The sequence below is a fragment of the Eumetopias jubatus genome, unplaced genomic scaffold, assembly GCF_037043125.1.
Source record: "Eumetopias jubatus isolate StellerSeaLion01/CBP00866 unplaced genomic scaffold, mEumJub1_p1.0 scaffold_7, whole genome shotgun sequence".
Classification (NCBI taxonomy): Eukaryota; Metazoa; Chordata; class Mammalia; order Carnivora; family Otariidae; genus Eumetopias; species Eumetopias jubatus.
The window spans coordinates 85143633-85161206 of NW_028274813.1; the positions used below are offsets into that span (position 1 = coordinate 85143633).

The window sequence follows — 17574 nt, forward strand, 5'->3', positions numbered from 1 at the left end:
CACCTATCTCCCTTTCCTGAGTCAGGCCTCTAGACCTGCTGAACATGACACAACTCCATATTCAAAGTCATTTTACTTCAACCGCCATCTTGCTCTGACCCCATGGCCCACACCACCACTGTGAAGCACATTTCCCTTCCATGTCAAGACCACTCTCCAGGTTCAGAAAGGTCACTAATCAGTTTGTAAGTTTTCTAATTAGTTGGTCTTTCATCTCATTCCCGTCTTGGACCAGACAGTTTCTAGCCAGGCTCTTAGGTTGTCCAAAATCAAAGGAAGAACAGGGAAGGGTACCATTTCTACCTCAGAACCTTCCTCTAAGATAAGCCCAGACACATGAAGCCTGGAGCCAGTAATGAGGCAGTTTTACAGAAAGGGCTTCCTTCGAAACGTTCCCTGGTAGGACCTGTGCAGGCCTGGGACGAGAGTGGTTCAGAGGGCTATGACATGAGCCAGTACACTTTGGTTCTCTCCATGGGGCCCTTTCCACTCCCTACCTGTGCACATGATGGCAGCAAAGACCCAGCACTGCCCGTAGCGCACCGGCTGGCAGCCTGTGGCATGCCACTGTTTCAGGATGGCCACACTGCCCGTCCACTCCGCAGGGTTGATGCCGTCTAAGTAATTCTCACTCCAGTTTCCATTGAGCACCCCGTTGTCATCGTTGCTGTTGATCTGAAGAGAAACCATATGTAGATGCATTAGAAGTGTCCTTTTCCTCAGCAAGATGTGATGTGTGGGCTGCCTCCCAAGGTCTGTGGGCCTGAGACACAACGGACTCTTTGATCTCATTTCACGTGGGAATTTCCAGACCTGCTAGGGAAGGGGTCGGGGTGGGAAGTCGGCCGTTCTGACTTGTCTCCACTGTTAATTAATTTATTATTCTATTTCTACCTACCCCATGCAATGCTAGAGCTCGGCTCTGTGAGCTCTTAAAAATACTTCAGAGCAAAGGAAATTTCGAAAAGACAAGATCATTTCTCAAACCAGAGCTACACTCAGCCTTCCCTAAAATGTGCAATTTGGAATTAATTGAGGTGATGGCCCCCACCCAGTGAATTCAGAGCTCAGCTGAGAAAACCTGTTACCCAGATTTTTTCCCCAGTCACAGCCAAATTGGCCTTGCCAGAGGGCCCCTGCTCTTGACTCTTCATCCCTCCCATTGCAGGGGGCCACTGTGAGTCTGCACCCCCACCCCACACATGGCTTCCTTCCTCCCTCCCTGGACACACCTTGGGTGGGCAGAGCCAGAGCCCAGCTCACCATGGCACACACCACCCTGCTGATGTAGATGGGGCTTCCCCGCAGGGCACAGTCTGTGGCTGGGTCGATCTGGAAGTTCAGGCTCTTGTCTAGCAGCTCCAGGCAGATGTCTATGATAGTCTCTTCAAACTACAAGGGGGGAGATGCAGAGAGGCAGAACGCCCATGATTGGCACATGTAGATATGGAAAGAAATTCATGACCTACGCCACACTGCTCTCCAATAGAGTGTGTTTGTGGAATGCAAACCCATTTGGAAGGTAACTGTGTCTAGTAGCCCGGACATGAACTGCCTCCTGAGCAGGTGCAGGGTCTCAGTGCTCTGTGGTTACAACCCACCCAGTATGCATATCCTACAAATCAAATCCCTGGAGTTTTTTCCAATAGTCTGACTGGTTAAAAAGTCTCTTTCTCCCTCTTCACCTTTAATGCTCACACTCCCGGAACCCATGGGATGTTCTTGCTAACACTGTGTTGCCTCATCTTCTGCCTCCAGCTGCTGACCCAGCTCATCATTGGCAACTACTGCTCAGGTGCTGGTGCCAGCTTGCCTTGGCACCTGTGACTCGGGCTCTAGAATGACTAATAGCATGTGAGGTATGGAAACTTCCCACCCAAGGCAGGCTGACTTGTCCTTCGGGCTTGGCATGCGTTCCATTTTATCTGAGGCTTTCCCTGAACCCAAGCCTGGTTTAGCGTCAGGTATGATGGAGCCAAGTTCTGTCTTCCTTGCCTAAGCATATGCTGTGTTTCTCTCCAGCTGTTCTTGTAACTCTATGCCCCAGACCTGGCACAGTACCCAGCACATAGTAGGGACTCCATTCATTCAACTCCAAGGTTGAATGAGAGTAAATGAATGCATTTATTCCCATGTAATATTCCCATATTGTAATATCCTGGACAATAAGCAAGATTAGGAGGCCTCTCTGACCCATCTTCCCCAGGGGACAGTTTCATCAGTTCACTTCTCTGCTTTGAAATGTTCAAAGGCCCCTAGGCCTTCAGAATCAAAGCTCTAACCTCCTCTATAAGTCACATAATACCTTCCCTGATCTGGCCCCCTTCTACTTCTCCAGCCTCATGTCTCAGTACCTCCTGCTTCATCATTTTGCTCCAGCAACACCAGATTCCTTGTAACCCTTGCAGCAGACCAAACTGTTTCTCACCTTTGTGTTTTGGTTCACGCTTCCCTCTGCCTGTGATATTTTCCCCACTTGCCTTCACTTGGCTAACTCAGTTTAAACACCTCCCTTCCTAGGAAGCTTCCCTGACAGCTCCATGCCCAACCATGTGCTCCTCCTCCAGGCTCCCAGAACATCCTGTGCTCATCTCAGTCTTTGCCAATTCCTACTGCATGGTAAGTGACCTGCTTATGTGCCTGAGTCTCCACTACACTGTGAGCTCAGGGACCGTATTTAATTCACTTTCACATCCCTAGCACCTAGCACCCTGCCTGGCACTCAACAGGCATTCAATGTAAGTCCACTGAATGAGAGGGAAGGCGAAAGGGAGGGATCCATGGCTCAGAAAGAAGCAGTTGCTCACTTCTGTTGTTCACAGATGATGGTAAGCTCCTGTCTCCAGGGGCTCTCCAGATCCTCATTTGTCCATGCTGAGTGAGGAGCTGGGGAGGTCAGTTGGGGCTCGTTGAAGTTGCCAGGTCTCATCTTGCCTATGGCCACCTGGGGGGCCTAGGCTGTGTGACGGAGGCCACATGTGTTAGAGTTCTATTTGGGCAAATCCAGGAGAGGAACCCATATCAAATGGACACAAGACTCCACAAGGGACCCCAGGATTTCCCAGCCAGTAGCCATCTGGCAGCTGGGGCTGGTCTTCTCCCGGCAACAGTGTTGAGAGAGACCGCTCTTCCCTTCCCTGGCGTGGTGCTGGACTTCCTGGAGCACCTGCTGAAGGCTGAGCTTTATGTGGGAGGCAGGCTTTCATTAAGGCAAGAGTTGCAAAGCATTGTGATGAACACGATGCTATTTTTACAAATAAAATAATGTTTTAGAATATGCACAGTAAAGAAAATGTAGAGAAACATACACCACGCTGGTGAAAGTGCTTAGCATGGCCTTCATACTCTAAGTACCTATTTTTGCAATGTTTCCTTGTAAAGTTTTAAAATAGCCATGTATTAGTTTTATAATGAAAAAGATATCTGATCAAAACCAACAAAGAGGCAATGGTAACCGGGAGGGAAATGCACCGCTGCTCGCCAGCCCTGCTTCTGGCTGAGATGTTCAGGGACAAGTTTCCTCAGTGTGACAGAACTGATCCTAGGGTCCATGGCCTGGGCGATGAGGATGAAGTGAGAGAGGCAAAGGGGGCCCTACTGGAAACAATTCAACAAACAAAAACCAGGCACCATCATGGCCATCATCACCCTTGTCCCTTCATCCTCATCATCATGCTCAACGGAATTCCAGGGTGGTTGTCTTTAGCTGCTCTTCCCCCTTAGATCCTGATTCCAAACAAGACATGATCAGCAAAGAACGCCTTCCAGCCGTCTATGACTGCTCCTCTGGCTCCCAGATGTCATCTCACACCTTACTGTTCCCGTCTGTCAGTTCTGGGTGGACCCTGCATGAGGAGAATCCTCCCACCCTGCTCCTGCTCCCCTCTTCCCACGAGCCAAGAGTAGGGCTGAGACTCACCTGTCCATAGTTCCAGGGGCATGGGCGGATCCAGTTCTTGTTCCCTTGGTAAATGAAGCCGTAATCATTCACGACATATTCCTGCCTCTGGGGCTCACTGTCCAAGTAGACAGAATCCTCTAGGAATCAAAGTGGGAGCACACAAAGCAGAGAAGTCATTTTGCCCTTCCCACCCCATTCCCATCCCCAGAAGTCAAAGTCCCATGGAAACTAAGCTCTGGGGGCACCTGGGTGGCTCAACTGGTTAAGCGTCTGCCTTTGGCTCAGGTCATGATCTCAGGGTCCTGGGATCGAGCCCTGCTCTGGGCTCTGGGCTCCAGGCTCTGGCTTCAGTGGGGAGTCTGCTTATCCCTCTCCCTCTGCCCCTACCCACACTCGTGCTCTCTTTGTCTCTCAAATAAGTAAATAAAATCTTAAAAAAAAAAAAAAGAGCTCTGGGGAGGGCATTGGATGACACCAACAGAGGCAGAAGGCGGCTGGTTCTTGGAGAGACCAACCTTCTATAATCCCTCAACACTAGCCACAGGTTCAATACAAACATGAGGTTGAATAGCAAAAATTTACCTTTGGTGGAATTTCTTGGTTTGCAAAGCACATTTACATCCTGACCCCGTTCAAGACTGAGGGAACAGGCTCGAAGTGATAACTTGTCCAAATCACATGTAAGTACAGAGTGAAATTTGAACACAAAGTCCATATGATACCATATTCCATGATCTTTCTCCTACACTCAACTAATCCCGATTGGAAAAGAGCAAACCAGAATTTCGGGGTCGACATTAACCTCCTCATTCTTTTTGTAGGAATTTAATCTAAAGACGGTATTTAAGAAGTGCACAGAGATTTGGATGCTAAGCTGTTTATCTGAGAGCTGTTTATAACACTGAAAAGCTGGAAACAACCTAAATGCCTGGTTCTTGGGAGCTGGTTAAATAACCATAATTCTGTACACTATTAATATAAGATCACAAAATATATATAGGCATTGAAATCTACACGTGATATATTAAGTTTAAATGGGTTACATAATAGTGTTACAGCATAAATTGATGTTTGTTAGAAACATATTTGTGCAGAGGATTTTGAAGGCTATTCTAAAAGGTGTTAATAGTAATTTTTTTCCCTTTTTGCCTATTGGTATTCTCTAGATTTTCTGGAATGAACATGTATTACTTTCATGATATAAAAAATTCTTTTTAAAACTGAGAATGAACAAAGGCCATGGGAGCAGGTGTCCCCTTTGCAGGTCCTGGAACAGTCTGGAAGTCCTGCCAAACACTTGGGTAAAAGTATTCTCCTCGCTTCCTCAGACTTAGCCTGCATGAACATCAGTGGAGGAGGACCCCTGGGAGAGATGCATTTTATTGAGGTCTTGCACCAGTGTGGTGAGACCTGAGGGTTCACGGTTGAGACCACACACATCCCTCCTCACAGCAGGGGCTAGCAGTGGCCAGAGCTCCAGGGTGGGGCTCCCCAGCCAGTATCTTGGCCATGCTGATGGGGTAGCCACTGATCCTGACTTCAGCCCCTACGGCTCCCTACTCTCATACTGAGTCTCCCTGGGACCTGGATGGGGCACAGCTACAAAAAAGAAGTCCCCATAGATACCACTTTCCTCTTCAGAGTTCAGGGGAGGCCTCAGTACAGTCTGAAACTCACAGTCTTGGAGGCCAGGAGGGGGGGTGTGTAAGAGAGGGGGAGATAGAGAGAGACAGACAACTGTCCTCCTTGACCAGTGGCAGGGCCTTTTCACATGGCTAATGGATGAGAGCTCTGGGCCACTCATTGATACTTGCTGTGGGTGGTGGGGGGTGGTTGGAGATGCTAGATCCCATTCAGGTTCTGGTACGACTCACCTGGCCCCCTCAGGATAAGGTTGGGGGAGCAGGTAGATAAGAGGGAGGAAGGGGAAGGGACATCCTCGAGCTAGAAGTAAGACTGTTAAGTCTGGCCTCTGCCCAAAAGCCCACCAGCCACATTCTCTACTCTCAACTCTTCCTGTCTTTCTTCCCACTCTTTCCTCTTGGCTTGTCCTTCATTCTGCCCACAACATGTCTGTATGTCTGTATAACTATTCTGCCCCCAGGTAGATTTAGATGACAGGGATTGTGGGACAGGTAGTGCTGAGCTATTCCCTGTAGCTTTCTTTGTCTAAGACAAAAACTGGAAACAGCCAAAATACCCACAAATAGGAGACTAGTTAAAAACATTTGGTGCATCCAAACAGTGGAGTAATTGTAGCCATTAAAAAGAACATATTAATAGGAAAATACATTCAAAATTGAATTATTGAATGAAAAAAGCAAGTTAAGGCATGCTATGTACTATATAATCCCATTTGTGGTATGAATATATAATCACACACATACACATATGTGTATAAATACGTATTTATTTAAGCATAGAACATTTTTGTAAGGCTGCACAAGAAAATGTGAATAGGATTTTCCTCTGGAAGATGGAAGTTGGAGATTGTGATAAGGTTTTACTTGTCACCTTATACTTTCCTCCCTGCCTCCCTCCCTTCCTTCCCTCCTTCCTTCTTTTCTTCTTTCCTTCATTCTTCTTTCTTTCCCTTTACTTCATTCCACATTCAATGCAATGCGCTTATTACTCTTATAATGAAAAGAAAAACTAAATTAACTTAAACATGTATGGTGCGGTGCCTGGGTGGCTCAGTTGGTTAAGTGTTGGCAGAGTCCTGGGATCAAGCCCCGCCTGGGGCTCCCTGCTCAGTGGGGAGTCTGCTTCTCCCTCTACGCACCCTCCTCGTGCTCTCTCTCTTGCTTGCTCTCTCTCTCTCCAAATCAACAAATAAAATCTCTTTAAAAATGTATGGTAAATGTAGATGTTAATAGTGGTCAAATTTAATTACAATAGTTTTCTTTTTAAGTAAAGATGACTTGCTCATGTTTTTAAAATTCTAAATAAGTAAATAAATAGCAACTTCTCCCTACCCTGTTTGTTGGTGCTTGAGAGTAGATGCTGAGTGCATGCAGGTGGGAGGTTTCTGGTAGCCAGGAAATAGGGATCTAGAAATCCTTGAGCCTGGCTCTCTGTGGCATTGACAAAGGGGCAGAGACAAGAGACTCCCACAGGCACTCCGCCTTACCTGGGCACCAGGGATTGAAGAGCAGGATGAATTCCCCAAGCTGGTAGGCTTTGACAGATCCCTGGAAAGAGTCAATATGAACTTTCAAGAGATACCGACCCACAGCTGCCACAGGAGGGGCACACAGGATCACCTCCAGGGAGCTGGCCCCGTTGGTCTCCAGTGAGACAATCCACGGGCTGGGGCCATGATGACCTGTCAGGCTGAACAGGGCTCGAGTCCCGTTGGACAGGTCTGGTAGGGGTCCTGGGAGGGAAGCAGAACAGAGGCTCTCTGCAGTAACTTCTCAACCCTCCAGAATCTCCCTAAATACACCACACACACACACACACACACACACACACACACACACACACACACAACCCTCAAGGGTCCTCACCAGTCTCAGCCACGAAGATGATATTGTCCAGGCCTGGCTGGAAGCCCCGGTTCCTGAAGTACAGAGTGATGTTGAAGGCCTGGCCCCTGCGGACCAGGAGGCGGTCAGAGCTGATCTCATCTGTGTGGTGCTGCACGTTGTTCCATGCGCTCTGGAAGTCTGTGAGGGCCACCTCCAGCCCTGCAACAGGGACCCAGGGGCATATGAAAGAGCAGGGTTGTGGAGCCTTGCCCAATCCTGCCCACCACTTATTAGCTGTACAAACTTGAGAAAGAAACTTAACCTCTTGGAGCCTTAGTTTCCAAGTCAGTAAAACAGAATCTATGATACCTCTTACACAGTTGGTATGAGGATTAAATGAGGATCCATGCATGCAAGTGCCTCTTTCTTACTTCCTTTTTCCCTCCCTTCCTCGCTTCCAGGACCCTCTGTCCCCATCTTGCTTACACCCTCCTCCTGGAGATGCATGGTTTTCTGCCTCTGTCCAACCCCTTTTGTAGTCCTGGCTAAGTGTGATCACTCCCTTCAGCCTAGCGTGTCTCCGGATTCACCCCAGAATCCAGTTTTTGGACTCAAGTTAACAGTTTCACTTGCCCCCATACCAACCTCCACATCTAGATCTGGTAGTTAGTACTATGCTTCCAGCAATTTGCTGACTCTCTGACCACCACTAATGCCATGTGCCTAATGCTCTGGGATCTGGGATGCTGAGGACAGTCAAAGAAAGGCCCACTGGCGGGGGCACCTGGGTTGCTCAGCCAGTTAAGCGTCCAACTCTTGATTTCAGCTCAGATCATGATCTCAGGGTTGTGAGATTGAGCCCCTAGTAGGGCTCCACACTCAGCGGCAGTCTGCTTGGGTTTCCTTTTCTTTCCTTCTCCCTCTGCCCCTCCCACTCCTCAAATAAAAATAAATCTTAAAAAAAGAAGAAGAAGAAGAAGAAAAAGGCCCACTCCCCACCTTCTGGAGCTTCTAATAAAATATAGATTGATCTCACTGTTCTCTAAGCTGTCTTCTCCAAAAGGGCTCCATTTCTGACTTCTCCATGTTTGACCATGGTCTTACAGTGGTCCCCAGACACCTGGTCTCACAAGCTTTAAAGCACAATTGGCTCACCTACCTCCTTAGTCTTTATCCATTCATGTGTGGACAAGTCCCTTTACCTCATTAAAATATCTCTGGTGTCCACCTGTCCCTTTCCACATTTACACAATTCTGACCTCCTCATTTCATATCTAGTGACCATAACAGCCTCTATCAGGTCTCCTGCTTCCTATACCACCCCCTCCTAACACATCACCAGATTATCTTTCCTCAAGACAAATTGATCATGACATCGTTTTGCTTTAAAAGTTCTGAGATACCCCACAGCCCACCATACAAAAGGCACACTCCTTAACCTGACATTTATGACCCTCCACACCTGGTCTTCACCTACACTTGCATTCTCACTTCTCACCATTCCCAGTGTGGGCCCTCTCCTCTAGCTAATCTGTCCTCAAGCAAATGGTAGCCTTGCCTGTTCATGTATTTTGATCCTGCTATAACCCCAACTTAGAATGCCCTCTCATTCCATCTGTCCCAACCAAATATCTGACCAAATTCCACCTGTCCTCCAAGGTCTATTGAAGACCCACCTCTTTCATGAAGCCTGCCCCAGTTGACCCACCCTTCTCCCCATCTCCCACTGACCTACAGTACTTAACTGCATCACTTACCAAGAAACTTAATTGCTTCATTTAGTTAATAACATGCTCGTTTGTTCATTTTTATCAACAAACTTTTACTGAGAGCCTACTAATTTCAGGATCAGCATGAGATGTTCAGATATTTTTGTAGTTACTTTTTTATTTGTCTGTCTTCTACCACGAGATGTAAGCCAATGAGGATAGAGGCCTAGCTGTTTTGTCTTAGCTGTATGTAGAGGATAAGAAATATAAACCAAATATAAATATATTTGACGATATCCAACACCCTCTCGTAATAAAAATACAAGTAAATTACCTCTAGGAAAATAAGTAAACTTGTTCAACCTGATAAAGAGTGTCTATGAAAAATCCACAGCCAAAACCATACTTAATAGTGGAAGACTAGATACTTCCCCTAAGATTAAGAACAAAACAAGGATGTCTCCTCTCTCCCCATCTATTCAACATTGTACTGGATTTTCTAGCCAATATACATTGGAAAGTAGAAGTACAATTATCTTTATTAACATATAACATGATCTTGAATATAACAATTCCTGACAAATCCACACACAAATTTGGAACTAGTAGACACATTCATTCACATTCATCAAAAATTAATTATATTACTATACACTTGTAATGAATGAAGTTGCACCCCTACCTCACACCATATATAATATGAACTCAAAATCAATCAAAGACTTGAATGTAAGAGCTAAAACTATAAAATATTTAGAAGAAAACATAGGGGTAAATCTTCATGATCTTGAACTAGGAAATAGTTTTTTAGATATGACAATAGAAGCACAAGCAATAAAAGAAAAAACTATAAATTGGACTTCATCAAAATTAATAACTTCTTGTTTCAAGTACATCATCAATAAAGTGAAAAGACAAACCACAGAATGAGAGAAAATATTTGTAAATCATAAATCTGATAAGGGACTTGTATCAAGAATATATAAAAAGGGGCGCCTGGGTGGCTTAGTTGGCTAAGCGTCTGCCTTTGGCTCAGGTCATGATCCCGGGGCCCTGGGATGGAGGCCTACATCAGGCTCCCTGCTTCTCCCTCTCCCTCTGCCCCTCTCCCCTGCTCATGATCTCTCTTGCACATTCTCTCTTTCTCTCTTTCAAATAAATAAAATCTTAAAAAAGAATACATAAAGAATTTGTACAACCTAATGATAAAAAAAACCCAAATAAAAAATGGGCAATTGATCTGAATATACGTGTCTCCAAAAAAATATGCAGAAGACCAATGAGCAAATGAAAAAAATGCTAAACATCATTAATCACTAGGGAAATGCAAATTAAATACCACTTCATACCCACTGGGATGGCTCTAATAAGAAAGACAGAAAATAACAAGTGTTGGTGAGGATGTGGAGAAATTGAAACCCTTATACATTGCTGGTGAGACTGTAAAATGGTGCAGTCACTTTGGAAAACAGTATGGCAGTTCCTCAAAATGTCAAAAGTAGAGTTACCATATGACCTAGCAATTCCACTCCTAGGTATGTATCCAAGAAATTGAAAACATGCGTTCACACAAAATCTGTACATGAATGTTGATAGCAGCATTATTCATAGTAGCCAAAAGATGGAGACAACCCAATGACCATCAACTGATTACTGGATGAATGAATGTGGTATACCCATATAGATGAAACTTGAAAACATTGTGCTAAGTGAAAGGAGTCAGACATAAAAGGTCACATATTATATGATTCACTTTGTATGAAATATGTAGAATAGGTACCCCCATAGAGACAGATGGTAGATTAGGGTTTGACAGGGCCTGGGAAGAGGTGGGAATGAGATGTGACTGCTAATGGTTATGGGGTTTCTTATAAAAGAAATATAAGCATAATGATCAGCACATTGTAGGTACTAAAAGATTGTTAGGGCACCTGGGTGGCTCAGTCAGTTAAGTGTCTGACTCCGTTTTGGCTCAGGTCATGATCTCAGAGTCATGAGATGGAGTCCTACATTGGGCTCCACACTCAGCATGGAGTTTGCTTGAGATTCTTTCTCACTTTCCTTCCCCCTCTGCCCCTGCCCCTGCTCCTCTCTCTCTCTAAAATAAATAAATAAATAAAATCTTTAAAAAAAAAGATATTTGTTAGTATGAATAGAGTTCTCTATCTTTCACATAATCATTCTGCACTTATTTCAAATTCAACCAGCACTTCACTGGAGGCCTGTCTACTATGTGCTGGGCACCATCCTAGACACTATCTCATTGAATCCTCACCACAATGTTGGAGGGATGAAATGCCATGTCATTCACACTTGGAGATGAGGAAACAAGGCTCAGGCAGATTACATGTCTCGTCTAAGCTTGAACCTATGGTTACTGGCCCAAGTCCTGTGCTCTTTCCATTACCCAACACTTGCTGCCCATTGCTGGTCTTCACTCATGTTCAGAAAGGGCATCTAGCCCACTGTCAGCTGGGAAAGCACTTGGTTTTCCCCTATCAGTGGAAAAAGAAGTTCTCGCCTTTTGGAGACTAGATGACTAGACAGACATCACTAACTGGCTCCAATTCAGGTTGGGCATGTGACCCAGAACACTCAACAGGTATGGCAACATTTGCCTGACAGCAAGCACTGGGACCAAATCTCATCTTCCAGATACATCATGGGGCAAGTTAATCTCTGCCTGTAATGCTGGGATTATTCTTCACCCCAGATACCAGATGTTCAAATAGAAGGTACATTTACTATTGGGCATATTTGTTCTCCTTGATGTGAGGGGAAATGGGAGTGAAATGATCAGGGAAATAGAAAGGAAATTATAGTAATTTAATTATAATAATTGATCTCAGTATCTATCCTAGAGAGATGCTCCCACATGAGTACAGAGGCATACATAAGGATGTGTCCTGCAACATTGCTTATTTAACTGGAAAATGGGAAACAACCTAAATGCCTATCAAAATAAGACTGTATAGGGGCACCTGGGTGGCTCAGTTGGTTGAGCATCCTGCTCTTCGTTTTGGCTCAGGTCTTGATCTCAGGCTCTTGCAATTGAGCCCTGTAGCCGGCTCCACACTCAGCTCAGAGTCTGCTTCTCCTCTCCCTCTGCCCCTCCCCCCTGCTATCTCTCTCTCATAAATAAATAAATCTTTTAAAAATTTGGACTGGTAAATAAATTACTTACACTCATACTATGGAATACTTTGCAAAGTAGAAAATTTTGAGGTAGATTTATAGGTACTAATTGGCATGGGTAGAGCTCCAACACATACTGTTGAGTGGAAAAAAATCAAGTTGTAGAAAAATATGTACAATGTGATGATACCATGACATACCAAAAACAAGCTAGTCTTGTATTGATTATATATATATATATATACACGAAAGACTAGTAGCCGTGGTTTCTCTTAGATATGACCACAGTGGTTTTTCAAGATGAGGCTGGGGCTGGGGGTGACAGGGGACTGTAGCTTTATCTGTAATTATTGTTTGATTTTACCTCAACTATGTATTCATGTATTTCTTGTGTAGGTAAAAATTATAAAAATTTAGGGGCGCCTGGGTGGCTCAGTCGGTTAAGCGTCTGCCTTTGACTCAGGTCATGATCCCAGGGTCCTGGGATCAAGTCCCGCATTGGGCTATCTGCTCAGTGGGGAGCCTGCTTCTCCCCCTCATTCTCCCTCTGTGCTCTCTCTCTTTCAAATAAATAAATCTTTAAAAAATGCATCAAAAATTATTTAAAAATTATAAAAATTTAAACACAAAAAATAGTAAATGAAGCTGAAGCTGTTAAATTTGTAGAGCTTCGAGTTCATTCTTATAAATGGTTTCCACTAACCATTTACTCTTCATAGAGGCTTTCTAGAGAGGGAGCTGATGTAGAGAGGAGAGTGGTGGTGGGAAGATTAGCTAAAATGAGGAATAGACCTTCTGAAGTGGGGGAAAAAGAGAAGATATGAAGATGCAGAGAATGTTGGAGCTGAAGGACAACTTCAAGATTGTTTTGTCGACCGCCCCCCACCCCATGTTTCAGGCTGGGATCTGGGAACTAGAGAAGTGACTTGCTAAATGTCAAAGAGTCAGCAAGTAGCCCAGGACAAGATCCCTGACCCACTCATCCCTGCCCCGCCCCACTGGGTTGTGGAAGCAGGCATGCTGGTACATAGTTGTTTGGCTATGTTTACCAGCCAGCCTCCACCTTGTCTCCTGGGTCTCAGGCTACCAACAAATTCTGAGGTTCCTGGGTTTCTACTCTTTCTGCCTCAGTTCTTGATTTACTCCTATCTTCCCCTGAATCCATTCTCCCCTTGACTTCCTACGGTCTCTCTGTCTTCCTTCTCCCTCAGCTCCAGCAGCCCCATAGGCCTCCCCTACCTTGCTCCATGGTGGCTTCCTCTGGTTCCTGGGCTGCTCCCCACAGAACAGCTGGGTGGTGTGGAGCTTCAGGAAACTGGTCCTGGAGTGTTTTTTTCCCCTTCCATCCTCAAGACTCCAGGAGACACCAAAGGCAGGTTGACTGCTGCATTGCCACCTGCTTACTGGGCAGATCACAACTGGTTTTCTCACTTGCCCTCAGGTTTTTCTTGTCAGTGTTGCTCGGCTGAGAGAAAGTGTGGAGGCCAATGAACTCTCAGGGCCTTGTGCCATGTGAGCTTTTGCTAGCTCTTGGGCAATGGGGCCTTCCATGGCAGGTGCTGTGCTGTAGTCGGGGAGCCAGGTGGGAGAGGTGAGCTGATGGGGCCTCTTGGGATGGAGGGGCCTATGCCCCAGGGTCCCAAGACTACAGCTCACAACTGCAAGAGCCTGGGAGAGTTCTCAAGCCTAGAACTCTGCTTGGCTTTTTTTCCTGAAAAGTCACATTCTAGACATCAAATGCAAATAGAACCCATTCTGAATCACCCTTGGTATGATTTTTTTTGGTACTCCTTTTTTGGCAGAGCTATTGTGTTGGGTGAAACCTGCCAGGGGAAGGCAAAACTCAAATAAAAGCAGTGGAGGAAGCAAACTTGGGAAGATTCACGGAGGAGTTTTGGAAGTAGGTAAGAGGGTGGGAGTGCCAGGGAGGGACATTGATTCTATTAAGAACAGCACATGTTGTGGGAGTGAGTGTGCAGGGAGAAAAGCACAGATGGGAGAGGACAGGTGGAAGGATGGGAAAGGGCTCTTCACAGGGAGTGGGTGGGACACTCTAAGGCCACCCTCCCCCACTCCACCCCCACACTGCCTTTCCCTCCTGTGGGACCCTTCTCCCTGCATTCTCTTGCTTCCTGGGTCCCTTAACCTCCCTCCGCAGGAACCTCAACTCACCACCATCCGCCCTGCCTCCCATATTTTCGACTCTCCCTGTCCCCAGTCTGCTCTTACAGTGTGTGTATCCATGCGCAATTCACTACCTCACACACCCATGGGCCTTTAATCCAGAAAGGAACGCCTAACCTTCTCCCCTTCCTCCTGCATTTCTGGTCTTGATGAGTGAGGATGGTGCCTTCCCAGTCACTTCAGGAGAAGCCTGGGTGCCACCTTGTATTTCTCCATCTTCCTGACCTCCTTTAGCCCATCAGTTGCTGAGCCCTGCCAGTCCAGCTCCTGATTATCTCCTAACATTAGCCTGTCTTCCCTGTGCCCCTTGGCCCTGGCTTCATTGAAACACTCCCTTGCCTGGACAACACCTAACCAATCTCCCACCCATCCTTTTTCCAAACGAGCCATCCACATGATTTTCCTGAAGTGCCAATTCAGTCAGGTTGCTCTTGGCTTAAAATCCAGCAATGGGTTGGGGGCGCATGGGTGGCTCAGTAGGTTGAGCATTAACTCTTGGTTTCCACTTGGGTCATGATTTTGGGGTCGTGGGATCGAGCTCCATGTGGGGCTCCACACTCCACCTGCTTAGGATTCTCTCCCCACTCTCCCTCTAGGGGCACCTGGGTGGCTCGGTTGGTTAAGCGTCTGACTTGATTTCGGCTCAGGTCATGATTTCAGGGTCATGGCATCAAGCCCTGTATGGGGTTCTGCGCTCAGTGAGGAGTCTGCTTGGGATTCTCTCTTTCCCTGTGCCCCTCTGCTCCCCCATCCCATGTTCTCTCTCTCTCAAATAAATAAATCTTAAAAAAAAAAATCCAGCAGTGGGTCAAGTCCAAACTTCCCAACATCGACCCCAAAGCCCTTCAGGATCTTTCCTTCCTGCCTGGAGTCCACTCAGGCCAAACCCCCACTGTTCCCAGATGCGGACCTCCTCTCCTGCACCTGTCAGTCTCTTTCTTTCTGAAATGTCTTCTCTCAGTTGTCTACTTTCTCAGATCCAGGCTCAAGCACTGCCCCTCCAGGAAGTCTTCCTAACACCCTGTCTCTACCACATCAGGCATTTAAGGGCACCCCCTTTTCATTCCATATTAGCTGACTCATACACAACGTTATAAATACTTAACCTATTTTCCCCCCCAGCCTCCCTGGAAGCCATGGCCTATGTCTTATTAATGTATCTCCAGTGCTTACTAATGATGGGGCTAATAGTAAAACTACTAGGAGGACTAGTGACATCTTTTCAGTCCCAGACACTGTCTTACATTCTTTATGTGCCTTATCCCACTTAATCTTCATGCCGTTCCCCATGAGTTATGTACTATTATTGTTCCTCTATTACAGGTGGGGAAATTGAGGCTTGAAGACATTAAATAGTTTTCCCAAGATCACTAAGACCTAGTGGAGCCAGCTTTCGAAGGCAGGCAGTCAGACTCCAGAGTCCTGTGTACGTGCTTAATGCACTATCTGAAGGATGGGCAGTTTTCCAGTTCATATTTGCTGGCCAGGGCAGTGAGTGAATTAAAAGATGACCCATGCATGAACAAATGGATAAATGCCTGAACCCATTGCCACATTAGTGGAAATGGGTTAGTCTGGGGGAGGTGGAGGAGGCATAGGTAGGAGAGCTTAATTGTGAGGAGAGACAGGAAGGTGAGTGCAGCAAGGGTGGGTGGGTCTGGAGAGATGGGGTAGCCAAAGAGGAAGGTGCCCAATGGCCATCAGACAATAACAGCCTATTTCATTGGCACTGGGCTAATGAGCTGATTTACAGGTTCAGCTTTTCATTTGATTCCTACAAACTGTTAGTCAGAGGTGTGTGTGCTGGGGGAGGGAGGCAGCATTGATCATAGCAGCTTGTCCCTTGGTCAAGGGTAAGGGAGGCCGAGGATAGCCAGGGAAGCTGAGCAGAGTTGATGAGCACCTTCCTGTCTGGGAGGAAGTAGGGCTGTGACCTGCAAGGGAGGGGCACAGAGCAGATCCTGGAACACTCAAGAAGGGAGGTGTGAGCTCACCTACCATCCCCCTAGGCTGGCTCTACCAAGATAGGGGTGGGGTACCTCCAGACCTTTCTAAGACTCAGAGAGACTAGGTTGCTAATTCTGGCCCTACCATGAATTCCCAGTATGCCCTTAGCCACGTTCCAGTTTCCTTATCTGTAGAGTCAGGGCCCATGGCTCCACGGGTGCACAGGTCTGAGGGGAAGGAAGGGGTTCCCCCACAGACAATATCAAAGGGAAGCCCAAACTGACAGATCCAGGTGTGTTCCTCTGCCTCCTCCCTTTTGCTATGACCAGAAATGGAGACAGTTACCCAGGAGAGGTGATTAAACTGATCGGAGGACCTCTGTGCGTGAATGGACTTCCTGAATGACAAAGCTCTTTAGAACACACTCTCTCATTTGATCCTCACAGCAACCCTCTGAGGACTGGCTCTGCTACTGTTGTTGGTATTGTCTTGGGGACCAGGACTCAGCCCTGGAGCTCTTTGCTTTACATAACACAATGACGCCAAACAGCATGGACCCAAAAGTACCAGCTGAAAGGACATGAGCACCATGGTCTCCACGAACACCATGGGGGATTGCTGGGGAAGACTTGGGGGCTGAGGCTCGGGCTGCTTTGTGCCCCCTGCTCCACACCACAGACATTTCTTTCGGAGTTTATTTGTGGACACCACTGCCTGGGAGGCCAGCACACTAGGTTTTGTGAGAGAAGGGGAGGGTGAGGGCAGTGAAGCAGGGTCAGCCAGGACGTAATCTAAAGGTGCTCTGCAGCAGGGGGCATGAACCCCAGAGTCCTGGGCCCTGGAAGGGACATTGAGATTGTCTAGCTTGTCCAACTGAAGTAGGGAAATAAAGCCAGACAGGCTTGCCTACATGGAAACAAGAAAACACTACAGATTACAGTTTTTTAAGCCAATTTTTGGATGGGGAGACTGGAAATTATTTGAAAGGTTGACTGGGAAGGTAGAAGTGGCTAATCCTCCCCCATCGAAGGCCCCTGAAGACCCAGCAGGAAGCCTGTCCACTGTTCCCCCTCCAGGGACACAAGTGACAGAGCCAGAGAGCTTTGTACCCCCAGACCAACCTGACAGAAGGGGCAATGACTAAACAAAAGAGGACGAGGCACTTGGCAGGTGGAGCAAGGTTGCAGATTTCCACAGGAGCCAGCCCAGGTTCTAGGTCTCCCTCAGT

The 17574-nt window shown here is 46.6% G+C and overlaps 1 protein-coding gene across 1 annotated transcript in view; it reads right to left on the minus strand.

Moving 5' to 3' along the window:
* TGM5 (transglutaminase 5) overlaps positions 1-13464 on the minus strand; it is a 31630-nt gene extending 18166 nt beyond the window's left edge. Inside the window, exons 1-6 of the mRNA XM_028126675.2 lie at positions 13455-13464; positions 7411-7590; positions 7032-7277; positions 3920-4038; positions 1264-1392; positions 498-675 (exon numbers count right to left, since the gene is read on the minus strand). Coding sequence (XP_027982476.2) covers positions 498-675; positions 1264-1392; positions 3920-4038; positions 7032-7277; positions 7411-7590; positions 13455-13464 — 862 coding nt within the window. The remainder of the gene's footprint in view (positions 1-497; positions 676-1263; positions 1393-3919; positions 4039-7031; positions 7278-7410; positions 7591-13454) is intronic.
* Positions 13465-17574: the final 4110 nt, after the last annotated feature.